At 43.1% G+C, this 20,269-nt stretch overlaps 1 protein-coding gene across 1 annotated transcript in view; it reads left to right on the forward strand.

The window, feature by feature from the left end:
- Positions 1-20,269, forward strand: part of LOC144535273 (protein phosphatase 1 regulatory subunit 37) — a 65,432-nt gene that overhangs the window by 21,582 nt on the left and 23,581 nt on the right. Inside the window, exons 4-10 of the mRNA XM_078277655.1 lie at positions 1,765-1,865; positions 2,057-2,176; positions 3,208-3,355; positions 5,598-5,753; positions 7,051-7,163; positions 9,520-9,661; positions 10,469-10,635. Of these exons, the coding sequence (XP_078133781.1) occupies positions 1,765-1,865; positions 2,057-2,176; positions 3,208-3,355; positions 5,598-5,753; positions 7,051-7,163; positions 9,520-9,661; positions 10,469-10,635 (947 nt within the window). The remainder of the gene's footprint in view (positions 1-1,764; positions 1,866-2,056; positions 2,177-3,207; positions 3,356-5,597; positions 5,754-7,050; positions 7,164-9,519; positions 9,662-10,468; positions 10,636-20,269) is intronic.

A 20,269-nucleotide genomic window follows, 5' to 3' on the forward strand; every position in this document is an offset into this window, starting at 1 on the left:
TTGCACCCCACACGCCCTCTGCCATCACTCAGTTAAGTGATTATTGTTAAAACACAGGGAAAAAATCATTTTGGAAATAATTATGATAGTAATTATCATATCCCCCTTCTTGGCCAGGGAGATAAGAATGTGAGAGGGAGAGGGGGAGGGAGAGGGAGAGAGTTCAAAGTCCTGTGGATGTGTTTGAGCAGTCACAGTTTGAAGTCGCAGGAGTTTGACTCCCTGATCAGGGTTGGAGTAAAAGTAATCAGATTACCAAGTCTGAACTGTGATTCCTTAAATGCATTAACAGGCACACCTCAAAGATAAAATTACTTCAAAAAGACATGGGGCATGAAGAGTGACACGTCACAGTAATCAGATTACAACATGGCTGTCCCACTGCCAAAGCTTTCTGGGTGGAACTTATGCTTTAGACTGTATGGCAAGACATTGACATAACTAGATTAATTAAAGGTGCCGTAGGTAGGATTGGGAAGATCCAGGACTTAGCCAAAACATTTGAATATCGACAACTTCTCAGTCCCTCCCCTCCTTTCCGCTAAAGCCCAAAACGGTCTCCTAAGGAGAATGAATGTGCATGAGCAGTGATTGGCACGCAGTTAGACCCCCCCCCCCCCCGGTTCTGATTGGTGCATCTGAACAGGGAGCTGTGGATTTTTATAAATCTCACTCCAGGCTGTAGGTGGAGCCAGAGGAGCTGGACTTTTGTTTAAATGACCTGCTTCATGTAGTTCTACTGGAACATAGGGTCAGTTTCAGCAAATATGACAGAAAGGGAGTTTTAGAAACTAACATACACATACACAGCAAAATACAATATACAGGCATACTAAAATAAAACAGAAACATAAAGAAAAGAGAAGGGTTAGGTAAGGGGACTATAATCCTGACTGGTAGCATCATGGATTTGCTCTTTGTTATATATTAGAGTAGTATTATAATACGTAATGCATTAGTCCAAGTATATAGTAAATACGGTGTCAAAAGTAAAAATCCACATCATGCTGAACAGCCCAATGGTCCTGTATAGTATTACTGTATATATTACCTTGTCTCATTGTTATTGCTGATCCATTAACATGTAAGCAGCCTTCTAATGGTGTAGCCTGTCAAGGTGGAGCCTTTGACTACTTCATATACTGTTTTTGGGTTGTTTAATCAATACCAATTCTTCACATTTTACAATAGTATCAAATGTAGCATCAAACGGAAATACTCAAGTAAACTGCACCTACAAAGTAACTGTACCTAAGTAAATGTACTGGAATTCCACCTCTGGGTTCGAGTGAATAAGACTACAGTGTTTATACATTGTCATACATTATACATATGTGTATATGTATATTTATAGAAATGGTGCATTTCATACTCGATGTGACTTTGGAGGTAAAGTTGGATTTCAGTTGCTGCGTAGAAGTGTGTTGTTTTGTAAGATTGCAAATCTTCTGCAGGCCGTCAGTAATCAATGATCAAAACATTCACGTGTTGGAGGTCCAATCACGAAAGCCTGCCCGGTGTTCCTCTAACTAGAGCTGTCGTTATTTCTGTTTCACATCAAGTCTCAGAACTGTATTAAAAGAGAAACACACGCACACAGATAAACTTTGCCCATAAAGGAAGCTGTTTTGTCGTGATTTTTTTGTTTTTGTGCGGAAATGTTCATTTCAGAAAAAGGATAAAGTGCATTTAGAGCCATGCAATTTTGCCTGTTAGCAAACAGCTTCCCAATTATCTTCCGTTTGATTGCTTGCCTCTATCAAGGTGAGCGATTAGACCACCGCTCCTGTGAAGCTCTGGAAGTCGTTCTGAAATCGCTGCACTTTGATTTCATCAATCTGCAGGCAGCCCAACTGGAAGAAAATGTGAGTTTTATGAGCAAAACTTATTTTCCTCATCTTCGCATCTTCCAATACAGTTTCATATTCAGGCCTATCCCCTGTATCAGATTAGAGGCAATTTTTTTTCCTTCCAAAAGAACTTCATAACATTCCTGTCAAATTTGGGCCTTGCTTTCTTCATTTTTTTCTCCTTCACTGTTTTTTTTCTCTTCCAGGGAGCATCGTCCTTGCTGGATATGATTTTGTACTATGAATCTACAACCCATCTTGACATTTCTGACAACAGCGGTATGGGAACATTGTGTTGGAGGGCCCTCGCTCATTTGATAAAGCAGGTTGGCTGACGCAGTGGAATAGTAATCTTTTCTTGTAGGCTTTCTCTGGGGCATAATGTACATCCTAGAAAGTGAGTTTGTCGCACATTACATGGTTTGAAGATGCAGGGCAGAGCAAACGGGGTGAGAAGTTCTCCCACTGTGAACACCGGCATAGACACATCAAAACACGCGCGGCATTACTGCAGCATCGCAGATAGCATTAGCAGGCATAACTGATTAGCTGTGGGGTGAGAAACAATCGGGCCAAATGTTACTGCTGACTGACTTCCGTGTCTGTGTGATCAAAGCGGGACAGGATGAGGGAACACAATGTAAGGACTTTGAGCATGACTTCGAGTTAAGATTATTTCGTCAAATATGTGAGGGCTCTCTCTCTGCGCCAACCGGCATGGAGTTCTTGGAATAAACTTCCTTTTAAACAGTTTTCACTTCACTTCTTTGGTATCTTCAGTCTAGGGATCGGTCAGTTGTTGGCCTGGCTGATTATCGGGGCAGTTAATTGGCAATTTGCAGATTATCTGTAACATCTGTGTGCTACTTTGGCTCCGCTACAGCTCTGTTAGCAGTCTGCAACACTTGCCAAAAACGTTAAGCATGTTTAGACTTCAGGAAGCTGTTTTTATTTTTATTCATTCATTTAACTGACTGCGTGTTATGTTTACAGTTTCAGTTTTATTACATAATTGCTTAAAGCATTTAAACAGACTTTGGGGTTGGAGTTTGTAACATTTCAAAATGTAAATTTTGACTGAAAGATGTTAGCAGTAGGGTTAATTGTGTCGTGAATATTTTTCCTTTATTTCTCTGAGTCACTGCTTTGTTTTAACGACGCTCGCTCTCTTCAGTCAGTCTCTAGCTAGCTCGACCGTATAGGCCTACTGTGCTTGCGGGCGCTCGTTGAGCCTCTGGGCCGATTCTTTCTCTTCTTTTGGGCAGATATGACATTCTGGTTTTGAACTGTTTCTTTGTGTGTCTGTATTCATTGTGTAAAGTGTATATAGTGTGTGTGTTGTGTGTGTGTTTTTCAGAGTGTGCGTCTGTCCAGACTGGATGTGTGTAATGTTCCCGTGGTTGACTACCCGGCCCAGTCTCTATCTAAAGCTCTGCTGACCAGCCGGCTCACAGTGCTGCACCTTCACAATGCCCAGCTCAGCGGCATGCCTCTATTCACACTGGGTATGACGTACACACACTTTCAATTTTCCTTTACTGAGCACTCTTTTGTGAGTTTGTTAAATAATTTCCACGTGCAAGTGTGGACTGTGAGTGTGAATTCATGCGTGCCTATGCAGTAGTGTGTGTGTGGGTGGGTGTGGGTGTGTGTGTGTGTGTGTGTGTGTGTGTGGGTGTGTCCTTCGGCCAGCAGGACCAGATTTTGACCAGTGACCCTCTCTGCAGGTCTGGACCCGGATTACAGGCCTAATCTCTTACCTGTCACTTTACACACCGCTGCACACATCTATAAAGGCTCTGGCAGCCAGGACACACACACACACACACACACACACATATATATATATATATCACTATACACACACATACAACATTTAAAAACTGAGATACACATTCAATTTCAAAATGTATTTTTCATTTTAACACCACACTCTTGTACACACACACTTTATTTGTTACCCAGAAATGAAAAAAATGTAAAAATAAACAAAACACAACAACTCCGGCCAGGTCTGTCCTCTCTCACCTTCATTGATGGCTGCTGTTCTGTCTCTGAACCGTATCCATGGCGATGGAGAAGATAGCTAGGGATGTAGCACTAATATTCATTATGAGACCCAAACATTTTTTTTTTCAGAAAGTCTGTATCATTAGTTAATCAAATAAAACCCCAATACAATGTTTTTCTTTTATTCTAGTAGATGATGGGATGTCATGGTAAAACAACCCCTGTTTCTGACTCTGCTTTGGGACAAAAAAATCGTAGAGCACAGCCTCTCATCTCCTCTCAGCTGGGAGCAGAAAACGAACCAAATGGACGCAGTATGCTGCCCACTCTTCCCAACAGCAACTTGTTCCTCCAACATTTTCAGCCATTTCCTGGATCTGTTTGATATTTTAGGGTCTCACAGCCCACCTCCTCCTCCCGTGCTCATCTCTCATCCCACCCCATCCATTCTGCCTTAACCGAGCACACCGCCGCCTCCCCTTTTTCCCTCCCGGCGGGAGGTCCCAGCTGAGGATCATTGCCTTCGATCGGAGGGGCCTCTGATTGCGGGATTGGGTGCTCATGGTGGACTCGACCGGATCAATCCCACCAATTTAACCATTTGGTTCCCACTGTGCCTGATGACAATGTTGGCATTCCACATGCAGCCCAACAGGCTTGATCAAATCTGCGGCATCGATCTGGATGTAAGGGCAGCGAGGGCCCAGGCAACACGGCCACATGTGTACCGCAGTACACATGAGCACATTACACAACTACACAGAGAATGCCCGAAACACGCACATAAATACAAGATATCGCTCCAAACAACCATCAAAGATTTGATAAAGGATCTTTACAATGGCGTGCACACTAACATTTTGATGAGAGGGCCTGAAAGTTGTCAGGGGTTTTGTAACACACCCTGTGCTGAGGAGTCACAACTCTGCCTTCAACAATGGCTGATTCATGTTAGAATGGTAGGAATGCCACTTGATCTTTACTGCAGTAATTGCAGGAGGCGGCGAGTCCTGCTGTGCTCTCGTTTTCATGCTCAAGTTCACTTGCCATCAATCAGTCTATCACAGTTACAACCTGGAGGCCCTGTGTTTGTCACTCGGAGGACCATACTTGTACGATGGACCATGTCTAATATAAATGTAAAACATCTGTGTGTGATGTTATGACCACTGTCCTGTTGTATGTTAATTAACATCAGTGGAAGAAGCTTACAACTCAGGATACTCACTCAGCTCAGAATAACTTTCAAACATCACTAGTCTCTTATACTGTTAATAAAATAATTGAGATTAGATAGATTTTGGTATTTTTTTCTTATTCTCATAATTGTGGCTGTGAGCCATGCAAACTAACAGTTTAAAAGTTTATTTCTGAGTCCAACCAAAAGTTAAGGAATACATTGGGTTTCACAGGGCACCCTAGTAACCTAATGGTTAACGCCCACGGTTAGATTCCCAGCAGGGGGACATTTGTTGCAATGACAACCTTACCTGCCTGGTACCACCTAGAATGATTACCACCTAGATTTTCTAAGTAACTGACAAAGTTTACTTAGTACTTTTAAATCCGAGAAATTTAACAAATGTTAAAGTCACGCTACATGTTTGCTAGTATTTGTTTTGCAGCTTTCAAACTAATTCCAAAGTTTGAGGAGTAAACAGTAATTGTCCTTTTAAGTTAACGTACATTCTGGATCCTATTTCTTTTGGTAATCTTTTCTTTTGTTGCTGCTTGTAGTTGGTGCACTGAAGTCAAACAAGGCTTTGAAAGAGCTCCACCTTACCAACAACCTGCTAAACAGCTACCAGGACGCCCTGCACCTAGGAGACCTAATCCGCTACAACACCACCTTACAGACACTGGAGCTCAGCAGCAATGCTGTAGCAGATGCTGGTAGGATGTCCATCTTTGTTACAGAGATTGGTGCAGGGCAAAATCGATATGTAAAATGTCCGGGTCGGCAAGAGCACTCACTTTTGTCTAAATGAGAACCCATGGATCTGCTATCTATCTAGCTATGCATTAAGGATCTCTGTGAGTATATGTGTATATGTCTGTCCTTCACATATTTCAAGAACCATTTATTTGATCGACATCACACTTGGCAGGTGTATTGCTAGAAACCTAAGGGAGTGCAGTGTCGAATGTGGTGGAATTTGGCCAGATAGTTTTGCTATGACGATGAACTTTACGTTTTTGCCTGTGACTTTGGACCCTGTTTTTTTTGTTCCAGACAAATCTATCCAAACCTAAATAAAGGTTTGAAAAAATTAATTTTAAATTAGATCAATTTACAAATACATTATTTGGTGTGGTGAGTGCTGAATAATGTGGCCATAAAATAACAATTAAATAGGGATATATAGTAATTCGAGAAAGAACAGATCATGAAAGTTGAAGCAGAGGTGTTTAGAGGTGTTGGAAGCCATGTTTTTAAGCTTGGACAGAGCCAGGCTAGCTGTATCCCTCTGCTTCCAGTCGTTATGCTAAGCTAAGCTAACCGTGTCCTGACAGCTCTGTACTTAATGCACGGACATGAGATAGAAATCAGTCTTCCTCTCTCACCTCTTTCTCCTTATGTGATTATTCCTTAAAGGATTAGTTCAACATTTTGGAAATAAATATTGGTAAATGATGTTTGGGTAAGGTAATGTTTGGGGGGGAAAACAGAAATGTAAATATGACAATTTGTGGTGTTAGGAGTTACATGGTAAAACTTGTTTCTTGATAATCTAGAAAGCAAATTAGTTTAGTTGCCAGAATGTTGCACTAGTCCTTAAAACCTGAGGCAACATAGTTTCGTTGCAAGTTTCAAGTTGTTTGCAAATGTGACACATCATCTTATTAATTATAAGTAACCCTTTGGCAGCCCTTGTTCAGTGTTTGATAATTAAAGAATGACCCACCTAACTTTGCTTGCCAGCAGCTTACTAGGCAAAACAGCCAAAAGCAGCAGGAAAGGTGGACAGTGGGAGTGGACCCTACACTGTCAGGTTACAAATTAGCACAGTCCAGCTACCGAATTCGTTAATTGCAAACGTTAAGCACATAACAAACCGTCTTTATAGCTGCCCACTCCCACTAAACATCTGTCAGTGCCATTTAGCCTACTTATACAAAGCAGTTCAGTTTAACCTGTTTAGCCAATTACCATAATTGAATGATTTTTGTTGTTTTTCGAACTCTGCAGGTTTGGAGGAGCTGTGTGATGGTCTGCGGTGGCCGACGGCAGGTGTAAGGGTCTTACTGCTGAGGAACAACCAGATCACTGCATGTGGCATGGTCCATCTGGCCAAGGCTCTGGTGAGGAACATAGTACCAGCTTTGAGTTTGGAACCAAATCAATTAATGCCAAGAGTCTGTCTATTCTCATGTAAGTCCATAGCCCTCATTCCATGCTAAATTCATTCCAAAGTTTATCTGAGGTTAACACGAGGCTTCAGCAGTTTGAGTTAGACAAGTAATTTGACAGAGGTGTTTAGAGGTGTTGGAAGCCATGTTTATAAGCTTGGACAGAGCCAGGCTAGCTGTATCCCCCTGCTTCCAGTATTTATGCTAAGCTAAGTTAACCGTGTCCTGACAGCTCTGTACCTAATGCACAGACATGACATTGATATCAGTCTTCTCCTCTCACTCAGAAAAAGGCTGAGTAAGCATATATTAAAATGTCCAACTATTCCTTTAAGCTGCATGTTCACAGGTCACATTACACATGTTTACATTCAGCCAATGGAATTGCAGCGACAGGTCCACAGACCTCATTCCATGCTAAATTCATTCCAAAGTGTATCTGAAGCTAACATGAGTCTTCAGCAGTCTGAGGTAGACAAGTCAAGTGGATATTAACAAAGTCACTGCCTTTTTCAGTACAGAATTCCCGCTTTGTGTTACTGTCCCTCCTCCACAGCTCAGGGAGGAAGGAAAGAGGAAACAGAAAGAGGGAATGTCATGCTTAAAATACTGTAACTTTGACAGATATCCACTTGATTCTATCTCTGACCATGAAGTGATCAGAACAGCCGTATCAGCTTTCTTAAACGGAGTTAAACTGTCCAGCTGATACCTGCTTTCCTTTATACGGTATTGAGGAAATGAAAAGCGTTGGCCCCATCCAGAGAGTCCCCCTCTGACAAAGTCCCTCCTCCACACGTTTCATTGTACATTCCTAATAACATGCATTCCTTCCGCCTGATTGGCAGCATAAACTGCACCTTCCTGTCATGTGAGTGGCGATTGTGGAAGTCAAAAGGCTAGAAATTAAAGGCCTGCCACATACGCTAGCCCTGTCTCCTCCAGTGCTACCAAAAGAAGGAACGGTTTGATTAAATAATAGATGTGTGTTAAGGAGGGGCGCTCATGCGGCCTGCCAGTCACGGGGATAAGTAGATGTCCTTGCAGGCCATAATGATGATAATTAGACCCGTAGCTGGTTGTGTCGAATATGATGACGAGGAGAGCTGTTATTAACCTTTCTGGTTGGTGTGTGTGCTTCTCCTCTCTGTCCTCGTGGCTTGTCGGCTTGTCTTTTGAAGGACTAAGACAAGGGGAGCATATGTGGGCCAAAATCCACTTGACTTCCAGTTTTAGAATGTGGCTAATGATGTCTAAATTTACTCTTTGTTAAAAAAAAAACAAAAAAAACTTAACATTCTGAGGTGAATATGTCATGCAGGGCTCTCGTTGTTTTCTACTTTTGTGTGTGTGTGTTTTTTTTTTTTTTGTTTAAAGCCAGCATGTCATGTGTGAAAGCATACTGTGTTTTTGGTGTTTTCACACTCGTACCCCCCTCAAACTTCTCACTCCAACCCTCCTGTGGGTTACGTTTGACAGGCTTCAACCATGCTCGACTCTCACACACTCTCAACCACGCAGTCGCCTCTTTAATTGTCTGCTATTATCCCTCGTGAATATCCATTTGAGATGCTCTTCCTCCCTCTCCTCCTCCCCTCTTCACCGGAGAAGCTTCTTGCCACGCGTTTGGATGTGGCGGTGCCTCTGTGTGCCGCGACTCAGTGAGGAAAAAGAGGGGGGACCCTCTCAAGTGTGTTTGTTGTCACCGTGGTGCAAATTAACTCCGAAGAAGACGCTCTCCGGGTCTGTCTGTTGCCTTCTTGGCTTGCTTTCCGCCCCCGCGCTCCCTCTCTCTCTCTTCAGAGCAGTGACCAGAGGAGTTTAACAAGGGTGGCGAGGCGAGGGGGCAACCGAGGAGTGGGTGGCGTGTTCCTCTTCAAGCTGTTGGGCAACATGGGCCTCTTGTGCCCCAGACGCCCCCAGCTTCATGCGCCAGCTAATCAACCTTCAATGCTAATGTGGCTCTGGAGAGTGGAGACAGAAGTTCTGAGCATTTAACAAGAGAGGAACATTCAGAAAAGGAATCATAATCACCACATAATATTGAAAAATCTCAGCCTTTTCACACTGATAGTAGCACATTACACAGAGTCTAAAGCAAGGCTGCATTGTCGAGTAAAGTCATACTTTACTTTTAATAACAGGGATTAAAAGTCTTCAGTTTTTGTTGGTACCTGGGTCCAGTGAGAACAGTGTTTAGTCCAAGGGTAGTCTATATCGACAACTTTCCACTTCCGGGATTGTTCATGTGCCGCCGGCAATGCGAGACTAGTCCAAGGTAAGAGCGGAGATGAATGCTGTCTTTCAGCCCGTGCTGAAGGCCCTGCAGGTCCTGGATTTGGGTGAGAACCTCTTGGGAGACGAGGGGATCCAGGTGATCAGGGAGCCTCTGATGATGAACTGCTCGGTGCTGCAGCTCGGCCTGGCCCAAGCCAACATCACATGCGAAGGTACAACAATACATGTGCAGTACTCTTCTTTTCCACAACCAGTCCTCCAAACCATACGACGATGTAGGTCGTTTATTCCTCCCCTCTAATCTGGAGGGGTTTCCCTCCTCATATCTAAACCAGAGAAGGTAGCGGTCGCGGTTTTAAACACATCGTTAACGTTGTGAAACGGTCGCAGTTTGGTTAGGTTCAGGCACCACAACTACTTAGTTAAGTTTATAAAAAGATCCTGGTTTGCTTCACTTCCGATTACGCATGTGACACTGAACATGATGATGTAGCTCCGTTTGTTTCGTTTGTTACATAAAGTTTGAAAAATAAAAAGCTCACCGTTTATTTTCAAACAGGACATGAACCCTGGTCTCCTGGATGAAAGTCCTGTGTTTGTTTGACCCATCCTACTACTTAGGATGGGTCAAACTACTGGGTTGACTACTGCATAAGCATTTTCTTTTGATACAGTATCTTATAATGACTCTCTGATCCATCATCTAAACTCATCACCTCCCTGTAATGTTCTAATCTGTAGCTAAACTACATTAAGAGACCAGCAGCATGCTTACCTAATTAAAATGTCGAGGCAGAGCTGCTCTGGATGCAGAATGTATGTGTGAGCCAGTGTCTGAAGCCAAAACATAGATGCTTTTAGTTAAGTTTGGAGTCCTACCTAGGCTAAAGACTGCAGTCTGGACAAAGTTGGTTATTTAAGGAAGCTAGCCAAGAGAGTTTTTTTAATGATCAAACTAGCCTTGCAACTACCTAGGCAAGCTTACCTTCTCTAACATTTCAACGTTTTCTTTGGTGAAGGTGCTGTGGCGTTGGCGGAGTTCCTTGCAGAGAGTCGTCAGATTCAGGGGCTGGACCTCCGTCAGAACGAGGTGAAGGTTGGAGGCCTGATGGCCTTGTGTCTGGCCCTGAGGATCAACCGTTCTCTGGCTATCCTGGATTTGGACCACGTACCCCCGCAGCCGCAGGTAGGTGCAGCTATGTATTCACAGATCTGAATCGCCTGCTGTTGCAACACAGCTACTGCTGGCTACACACCACACAAGAATCAAGCCTGATTTTGGGCCTGATTCCCCTCTCCCGACAATGCTCTGAATTATGATGGTTCTCAAGATTATCTTGCCTTGGCTAGTTTTTCCTGCTGTGAAGTATGTTAAGAATGTTTTTTACATCCCCCGATCTGCTCGGAAGTCCATCCTGGCTGCACTGATTTCAAGTCGGAAATATTAAAGTGTTCAGTATTTACGATCCTGTTGTGAGTGGGGAACGCCGAGGACGCTGTCTACTCCTGTTGAACCCGGCCAGGCTTCTGTGGGAGATTGGTTCTCAAACAGAGCTCATACGCAGATCAGTGGATCACAAAGGGAGAAAGAGGGTGGCGGAAGCGAAGAGCGCTAATAGAGCTAATGGCTTCAGTGCAAACAGAGTATGAGTTAGCTTCATGGTTAGTTTAAACTCACAGAGCAGTGCTCATCATTAACCGTCCCAGCTGGGACGCCGGCGTTATCATCGGGGAACCTCTGTGTGAGGACAGATCTCCCGCAGTAGCCCGGCCTGGGCATGGCTGTTCTTCCTGGCTTCTTCCATGACCACTTCACCTGCATCTGTGTGTGCAGTGTGATAGCACTGAAAGCTCCAGAGCAGTTTGCAGGGTTTTCCTTGCCATTATAAGGCTTAAGGCTCTGACACACCGACCAGACGGCCGACTGTCAGCAGAAAAGCCAGTCGGACTGATCAGTCTCCCCGAGCTGGTCCAAAAAGTACCTCGGGACACACCGAAGAGATGCCGACTTGAGCGTATGTTCTGCGCATACACGAGACGTAATACGTCTCCATAACTGCAGATGGCGCTAATCTGTATTGACGCCCCAAAAAATGAAAACGAAAATAGTTCACTGAAACGTGTTTATGAAAACATTTGAAGAGAGAAATAGGCCGTGCAGTTGCTGAATCTGTCTTCATTTATTTAGCATGAAAACATATCTCAGAGAACAGTCGACTCGGTACACGTGTTATTAACCCCTAGGTTCATTTAGCGCCAGAATTGTCCTTTAAGGCATAAAAACATGACCTGGGGTTATGAATTGTGATTTCTGTTGCTCCTTGGCTGTTCATTGACCTCCACCCTGCCTGGTGTAAACAGTACATACCATAGTAAAATGGATACACTTTGTTTTTTCAGTTCTGTAGGAATTTCAATTATAAACTATTGGTGCTTTGATTTAAACTCCTGTCCTAATTTAGAATGAAGGGCTACTGGTGACTGATAATTACTTATCCTTAACGTCTTGTATTGTGTGATGAATTCAGACTCACTGTGGTCACATTTGTCATTTGGAGACACCAGTAAGTCATTTGTGTCTCTTGTTTTCCCCCCTCTACCATCCATGGCTGCAGAGGCCCGAGGAAAACGATGCCATAACTTTAATACATGCCCCTGCTGGATTCACAAAATAATTACCCACACTTGCCATCTGTTTGTCATGATTTTATCTCTGCTAACTTATTTGCATATTAAAGCATTAATTAAAATCTCCAAGGAACGGAATGCTTACTTTAAAATTAACTCTGAAGGCGATCCGTGCACAGCTTCCAGAGTTGTTTTATTTTTGTTTGCAGTGGTTTTCTGTTTGTCTGCGTGTTGTTTACACGATTAAGTCTGATTTTTATGAAATGTCTCCTCTGGCAAAAGTCAAGCGGCAAGATGCGCCAGATTTTGGAGAAGCAGCTTTTTTTAAGAGCCATGATGCTTCTGTGAATGTGTGTCATTAAAGCTGGGACTTCTTCGTCTTTTTCTTCTTCCTCACACACCAGAGCCTCCATATTGGCGGCTCTGTTTTCATGCTCCTCTAAGCCGCCGAGAGACGTGATTAGCATTCCCACCATTGTTGGAGTTAGTGTGGCTGGATATTTTAGGGGAATGGTAATAAGGGAATTTTTAAGCTCTGTCAGGTTTTGGAGTCACACAGCTGGGATTTGTCTTGGCGTGGCATATCCAGGTGGGAGGAGTGACGATTGTATTAAAAAGCAAATCTTTCCATCAGAAAACAGCGGGTGGCCAGATCAAGTGTTCTCGCTCAGTCACATTCCCCGGGTCGCCAAGGAATACGTGAAAATCTCATTCTTCTGAAGGAAAATAAGTGTGGGTGTGAATGTGAGTGAGTGACGGAGGGGTTATGGCAGCACGTTGTGTGTGTTTGACAGAGTTGCTGATATGGAGTTTGTGTGTGTTCATACATGTGCCTTCTGCATGTGTGTGGTTTCTCCACGATGTGGGTGGGGCGATTGAAGATGCGCATATTTAAAATGGGAGAAAAGAAGGTGGCAAGATGGGAGGAAATCTGGGTTCTCTTGTCTTTGTTTACAAGAGTCAGATTTTTCATGTCTGTTGCCACACTGCTCCATTTGATCACTGGCCTGTTTGCTGTTAATTATTAATTATTTACCCATCTAAAATATTTATACACCCTGGCCCTAGTGGGAAGCAGTCTTTCTGAGGGGCAAGTTCTGTCTGTAGCTGTTACATCCTTATCGTGGGGGACTCTGTCAGCCTAGCTAATGCAGTAAACTTCCCCTGCCCGGCGCTCTCTTAATCGCGGGTCGGCCGACGGAGCCTCGGCAGCCTGTTTACCTGTTTGATGCTTAAATATTTGGCTTTGGATTAAGCCGACGTGAGCGTCCTGTCAGCTGTTCCACAGCAGAGGAGTTGAGTGATAACGCTGGAGAGTGTCCTCTCCTGAATGTCGCATGTCAGCGAGGTGTAGCTGTTAGAGAGCTGTCTCACTGAGTGATAATTACAGCAGCATGGAGTGTGTGTGTGTGTGTGTGTGTGTGTGTGTGTGTGTGTGTGTGTGTGTGTGTGTGTGTGTGTGTGGTTCAGTAGTTTGTTTCAGTGGAGGGGGGGGGAGGCGGACGGAGCATATGGTTCTCTGAGAGCAAGCCAAAAGGACAACAAAGTAGTTATTAGTACTTTTTTTTACAAACTCTACTTGTATTTTGTTAAATAAAGCCTTTACATGCACTCGGAGGCCACTGTATTAGGTACACCTGTACAATCTATTGCCATTCAATTCAACTGCTCTGCCACAGATTACACCTTTAATAAGTTTATAATGTGGCGTTTCGTTGTCAGAAATGTGTAAATGCAAGTATATGTTTATTACTGAGGTCATAGTCAAAGGTGCTGTTTGTACTACATTATATTGAGAGGTGTTTCTGGTTTTTTGTCCTTCCTATTTGCATACATGAGGGGGTCAGACTATTAGTAACACCACTGAATATAATGCAGTCCCGTATAACACATCACTAACTATGACATCAATGCTAAAACATGTAAATAAATCAATGCCTGTATGACTGTAAAAAAAGATAGTAGTAGACTTTATGGCAATACACATCATGTATTGGATTGCATTATATTGTGCAGGTGTACCATAAAGTGGCTACTGAGTGTAAATGACACCTTTTTAAATTAGAAATCCCCATCAAAGTGCCTGACTTTGATGCCTTTAAACCATGTTTCAAACTCTGTTTCAGAGAAAAAGAATTCATTCAGGTGGGTGGAGGGTGGATGATTTTAAGCGAACATGCGGATTCAGATGAAGAGCTGATTCACGCATCACTAATAAATAGAGTCAGTCTGTTACAGGCAAAATTCTTTGTTACATTTAGTTTTACAAAGTTAGGAAAGCAGTATTTAAATCAAGCCTGATCTTGCCTTACTCATAAAAGAATGATCCCTGTCACTTCCACACAGCTTTTTAATTAAACATTGGTATCGGATCACTACTCGTTATCGCTGATACCCAAAGCCCAGATATCCGAATCGGTATTGGGACTGAAAAAGTTGGATCGGTGCATCCCAAGGATGAAATACTTCTTTTATCGATGTCCGTTATGTTCCGCTTCCTTTGTGTTGTAATTCTAACCTCTGGTGGATTTGTGAGGACTATGGTTAACTGCTCCTCAGATCTCTGCAGGGTAAATCCAGACAGCTAGCTAGACTATCTGTCCAATCTGAGTTTTCTGTTGCACGACTAAAACTACTTTTGAACGTCCACATGTTCACCAAAACAAGTTCCTTCCTGAGACTATTTAGCAGAGGCACCGTGGCTCTGTCCGCCGCTTAGCACCAGCCAAGATGATTGGGATTGGTTTAAAGAAATGCCAATAAACCAGAGCACGTTTTTCTCCTATCCAGGAATGCTGTGTGGACTAACCAGACCCTCCTCCACAGTGCTGTGGAGCAATGCGAGACTACTGTCAACCCCCAAAATGGATGCAACATTGTTTTTGATGTGTACTCTTTAGTACTTTTCCACATAAGAGTTGAATATGTAGCCATAATGAAACATGGCGATGGAAACCAGATTGGCTGATATCTGTTCATATCCATGAAAAGATCTGCTGTGGCTATTCTTTATTTCATCTAACAACCTTGACTGTTCACACCTCAGTTTAGTTTACTGTCTTTAGATCACATTTCTGTGAATGTGAGAGGTACGGCAGTGATCCGAGAACAGATACATGTGTTTGTAGGGGTCTGTGGAGAAATTACTCTGGGAAATGTACCGCACAGAGGGAACCATTTGAAGGAGTGTGGAGTCTTATTTTAAGAACAGCGTGAAACAAAGAGGTCTCTGGGTATGTTTTCGGGCACCCTTCCTGTCACGGTCAGTCCCAGTAGGGTGACCAGGTGACAGGACGGCCTGACCATGCATGTAGTCGGCACTCAGGTTTCAGTTGCATCATGATGACACTGGTGCTCTGGGGAACAGTGCGCGTAGGCAGACAACAGCAACCAGGCAGAACAAACCTCCCAGCAATGCCTCAGAGGGCAGTGGGGAACGGCTCCGAGAAAGGAGGGGGTGGGGGGGCAGGGTTCACACTGCTCCCAGATCAGTCAGTCACCTACTGGAATCACAGCACACAATACAGCTCACAGAGTTCAGAAAGCATAAAGGAAAGACTGTTTTGAACAACTATTTAACCAAGTGAATCACCGGAGAACTATTCATTTCTAATGACCTAACGAAAGAAATTCACCCTTTAACAGAGAATAGGAAGAGAAACAGAGATTTCACTTCCAGTTTTTAATCCAGAATCAGAATATGTGCTCTTAGTAGTAATTAAACACACTTCAGTCAACAGTATCTAACAAATACAAAATGTAACTGCAGCCAGAATGCATGACCAAGGGACACATGGGAGTTATTCTATGTTAACCATAGTTAAAGCACACTGTATTGTAACCTAACATACAGTATCATTATCATCATTGAAGTCATGTCATGGAAAAGGCAACGACTGGATGGTTCAAAACAATCATCACCATTGGTGCTCTATTTCTACCCCATTTATATTTTGTATTTGATAAAATTGGTCGATTGTGCAAGCAGCTTATAACAACCCATATTTGTGTTTATTGATGTATTGTTGCGGCAACCTCTAGTGTCCATAGTAATTATCGCGGGAGCAATAATCGATCTTTTTTCTAACCCTTACCAAGTTTTTGTTGCCTACCTAAGGAGTTCCATTTCACACAGTTAAAAAGAACGGTCACATGATCACCGCAGTCGCATGTTTCAAACTGCCACCGTGCAACACATTCTCACTCCCCTCGCGTAACATACGGATGCTTGGGCATGTGCCTTTGGCATTGTTATTGACACTAAAGGTCTCCATTGGCTTCATATCTAAACACGCTTGTTCGGGACTCTTGGCGTCACTTTTGACGCTCTGGGTCGGGACGTACGTTTAACTGACGTGGCACAAGAACGGGACAGGTATAGGAACAGATGGTAGGCTTAGGTGGGCTTATAAAATGTACGTTTCAGTGACATGCGGGACAAGAACGGGACATGAATCACGGTCTCCTGAGTGAAAATCCTGTGTTGTTTGACCCATCCACCACCCATTCTCCCTACGCGACATTTCAGTCTGTCATACTACTCTCTACCGTTGTCATCTTACAGCGCCGCGCAGCTGCTGCTCTGCCCGGTGCGTTCCATACAGACGCTGAATGGTGCTCCTTGCGTCGTTATCTGACGTTGAGAGCCACTGACCAATCATCCGTATTTGACGAGTTGTGAGTGAGAACGGGTTGCACCATGCTGCTGTTTGACAAAGTTAAATAGAACGGTCATCGGCAATCACCCTATTCTGTTGTTTAGGTATGAGGACGTGTTGACCTGCCCCTTGGTCTTATAGCTAGTTTAAAAGATAAACTGCTTGTGTTCATTCATTTAAATCTAATTTTTCAATGCTTTGAGCCCCCCAAAAAAAATTAGTAATTAATTGTATCGGGGCAGAAACCTCAGCCATATATCTCAAACCCTGGACAGATAAAACTGAAACTGTCTGCATGCATAGATAACACTGTCATTTTGGGGGGTTAAACTGACCCTTTAAAATGAGAGAAGGTTATTCATTTTGATTAGATTTTAAAGAAAGAAAATCGATTACATTGTGACCCATCTACCTAACCAGTGTTCAAGAGAAGCAGACTGTAAATCGTCCCAAAGACAGAATACATTCATGAAAACCATATTCGAACAATTGAATATGTAAATAAAATGTGGCAAGAAAGTGACACGTCAGCTTTCCCACACTGTTTTCAGAGAGTCTGCTATCAAATCAAAGCTGGACTTCACAGACTAGTTGATGACATATTATCAGACTACAGAACATTCATTTTACAAAGCTACACAACTCCCGTTGTGTCCCTCACTAAAATGCAACATTACTGCAGAGTCGACTTTTCCTCCTGATACCTTTTGAAAGGGACAAAGCTGGATGAGTCTCTCCAGCAGATGAGGGAGGGGGCTTGGGTTGCTTAGAGGGAGTTGATGGGGGTTTGAGGAGGGGGGGTAATCCCCTGTCTCTCTGCAAACACAACAACAACAGCAGCAACACACTCCTCGCTGCACTCCTGATGTATTTTCAGGCAAAAACAGGCATATTTGCCAGCTGTGTAATTTACTGCGGCTCTCATTTGCATATTAAAGCCTTAATTAGCCCCTCTGAGCGTGTGTGTGTGTGTGTGTGTGTGTGTGGGTTTGTGTACGAGTGAGGAGTTGGAGGGTGTAGTGTAATCACTTGGACGTGTAGTCAGGGGAAGGGTGGGAATGGGGATCAGCATTTCGGGGTCTGGATTGGGGCCGGAGGGGAGCAGATATACTTCCAGCCCCGGCTCCCCCTGTGGACCGGCTGGTTCTGATAGGGTGCGAGGTGGAGCTCTTTGATTAATAAGACTTGACATGTCTCCTTGTCATTTTTAATCCCTCTGACTCTTCCAAACCAAGAGGTGTGACCCGTGCAATCACAGGAAGAAGGGATGTGTTATTTATCCCCTCAAGTAGCTTTAAAGTTACAAAAACATCTAGCATGGCTCTGAAAAAGTGAACCTGTACGTCACACCTGTAAAGCTCACTAATTTGTACTGTCTTGTTTATTTTGTACACAAACAGACATTTAGAAACAACTATTTGTGGTTTCAGCTGTGCGCAACATATGGATAATATAAGCTTAATAGAGATTATATAGTATTTTTTCTTGCTCCATCTTTTTAGAATAAATTGTATTGTACAATTGTTCATGTTAATGCCTAACCCTTGTTATGCCTTAAGGGTAGCTCTTTAGAGCTACAAACCCAACGTGTTAATGAGCTCTGATGGGTGTAGACTGAAACACTGGTTTACCACTGACTCTTAATTAAAGGGTTGGTCCACCTAAAATATGGACCAAAAATTACACCTCAGTATTTTGGCGATGCACAATATGTATCTCTATATTTTCCACAAAAATGTACTGCTCGCTTGCTCACTTTTTTAAGCACTGGCCCGATTGGGCAACTGGCTGCTTGTATTTCCTGGCCCGATGTAACTTTTTACTGGCTGCGGGGTAGTCTCGCATTGCCAGACCTTCCTCCACAGCACTGCGGAGGAGGGTCTGGCGAGTTCACACAGCATTCTGGGATGGGAGAAAAACGTGCTGTGGTTTATTGAATAAAAACTTAATAAATAACACTTATTGTTAGGCAGATTATAAAATGTTTATTTCTCAAACATGTCATGTCCTTTTGTTGACGATCCCGTTGATGAAGAAGCTGGATTACTTCACAGAGAGTTTACGTCGGGAGATGATATTGAGTCCCGACTAAATGTATTTCCACATTTGTTCCCAGTCCATCAGATATATAGATATCTTATCGTCCTCATATCACTAACATCCACCATCGAGGACAGGCTTTAACATCCCAGCACATTCTTTGTGTCGCATTACGTGTTTTGCAAACAGCAGTTTTCTTTATTGGTGATGCGGATCAGACTGTAATAGTAAAGCCACTGCAGCCGTCAGAAAAGTGTGACTCGCTCGGAAACGTTTTTTAAACATTTATTGTAGTTGTTCCCTGGACACAAACCAGTGAGAGCCATTAAAAAGAAATAAATGATTATAAATTATAGTTGTGTTAATGATCATGGTGCTGCAGCCTCAGAATGGGATTAGTAGAGTTTACTTTTTCACCCGCAGGATTGCACCCAAATGAAATTATAGATGTAATACAATTCCAGTTTTCACCAGTAATATAATATAGTTAACTGTGATTAAATATGAAATGAATACACTGTTAATGCTTATGCATTGACTCAAGCAGCAATTTTCTCCCACACCACTTCTCTCTCTTTTACAGCAGCCGCTGTCTTGCTTTTTTTTTTTAAAATGCATGTTCAAACTCGCTGTTTGTGTATTTCCGCCGACCAGTTTGTTTGTGGTTGTTACCATGGTGAATCGTAGTATCATGGCTCCATTCATGCTGCCTTTTTATTGTGGTGGTGCACGCGCGTGAACATACTCTGAGTTGATTGAACCAACTCATATCAGCTGTTCTGGAACCGAGAAGTCAGAGTTTCCATCTCAGGGTAAATCAACTCAGAGTTCAGGGTCAGACTCAGAGTTTGGTAAACCTCATTGCTGAAACGGGCCCCTGGAGTTTAAGATGCCAACATCTATATGTTATATATCTATAAGATATACATCTTTAAACCTGGACATAAGTATCTGCATGGAAAGATACCATTTAGAGAGGAAACATGTTTTTGTAATTAGGGTGAACAGACACTTTTACTGTGCATCAGACCTGCTCCTACTCCAGATATATAGTCATTGTCTGTTTGTATAATACTGCATAGTAATATTATTTATTTTGTTCACATCCATAGAGTGAGCCCAGCCGACACAGGCCTTCAACAAATGTACATTTTCAGTGGTGAAACAAAGTTTCTTCGTCGAAACTTTATTCACTTTGCAGCTTTGCCGACACACACCACACAGTGCGATACAACATTTCCGAGGCACCACAAGGTGGTTTTATGCAGAGGAGGCTTTTCTCAGTGGTCATAGCCCAGTAAGTCCACATTCCCCATTCAGACATGCAAGACGCTCGCTCAAACAACTTGGCATAATGACCAAAACCACTGGAAGTTCTGCAATTGATATGGGCCTCCTCTGCATAAGGGGGCATATGTATATAAGCCCCGCATAAGTGGGGGTATCGGATCGCATCGCCTTTCAACGGGCATGTCCTGAGGCGCCACGCTCAAA

Source organism: Sander vitreus, chromosome 20 (assembly GCF_031162955.1).
Source record: "Sander vitreus isolate 19-12246 chromosome 20, sanVit1, whole genome shotgun sequence".
Lineage (NCBI taxonomy): Eukaryota > Metazoa > Chordata > Actinopteri > Perciformes > Percidae > Sander > Sander vitreus.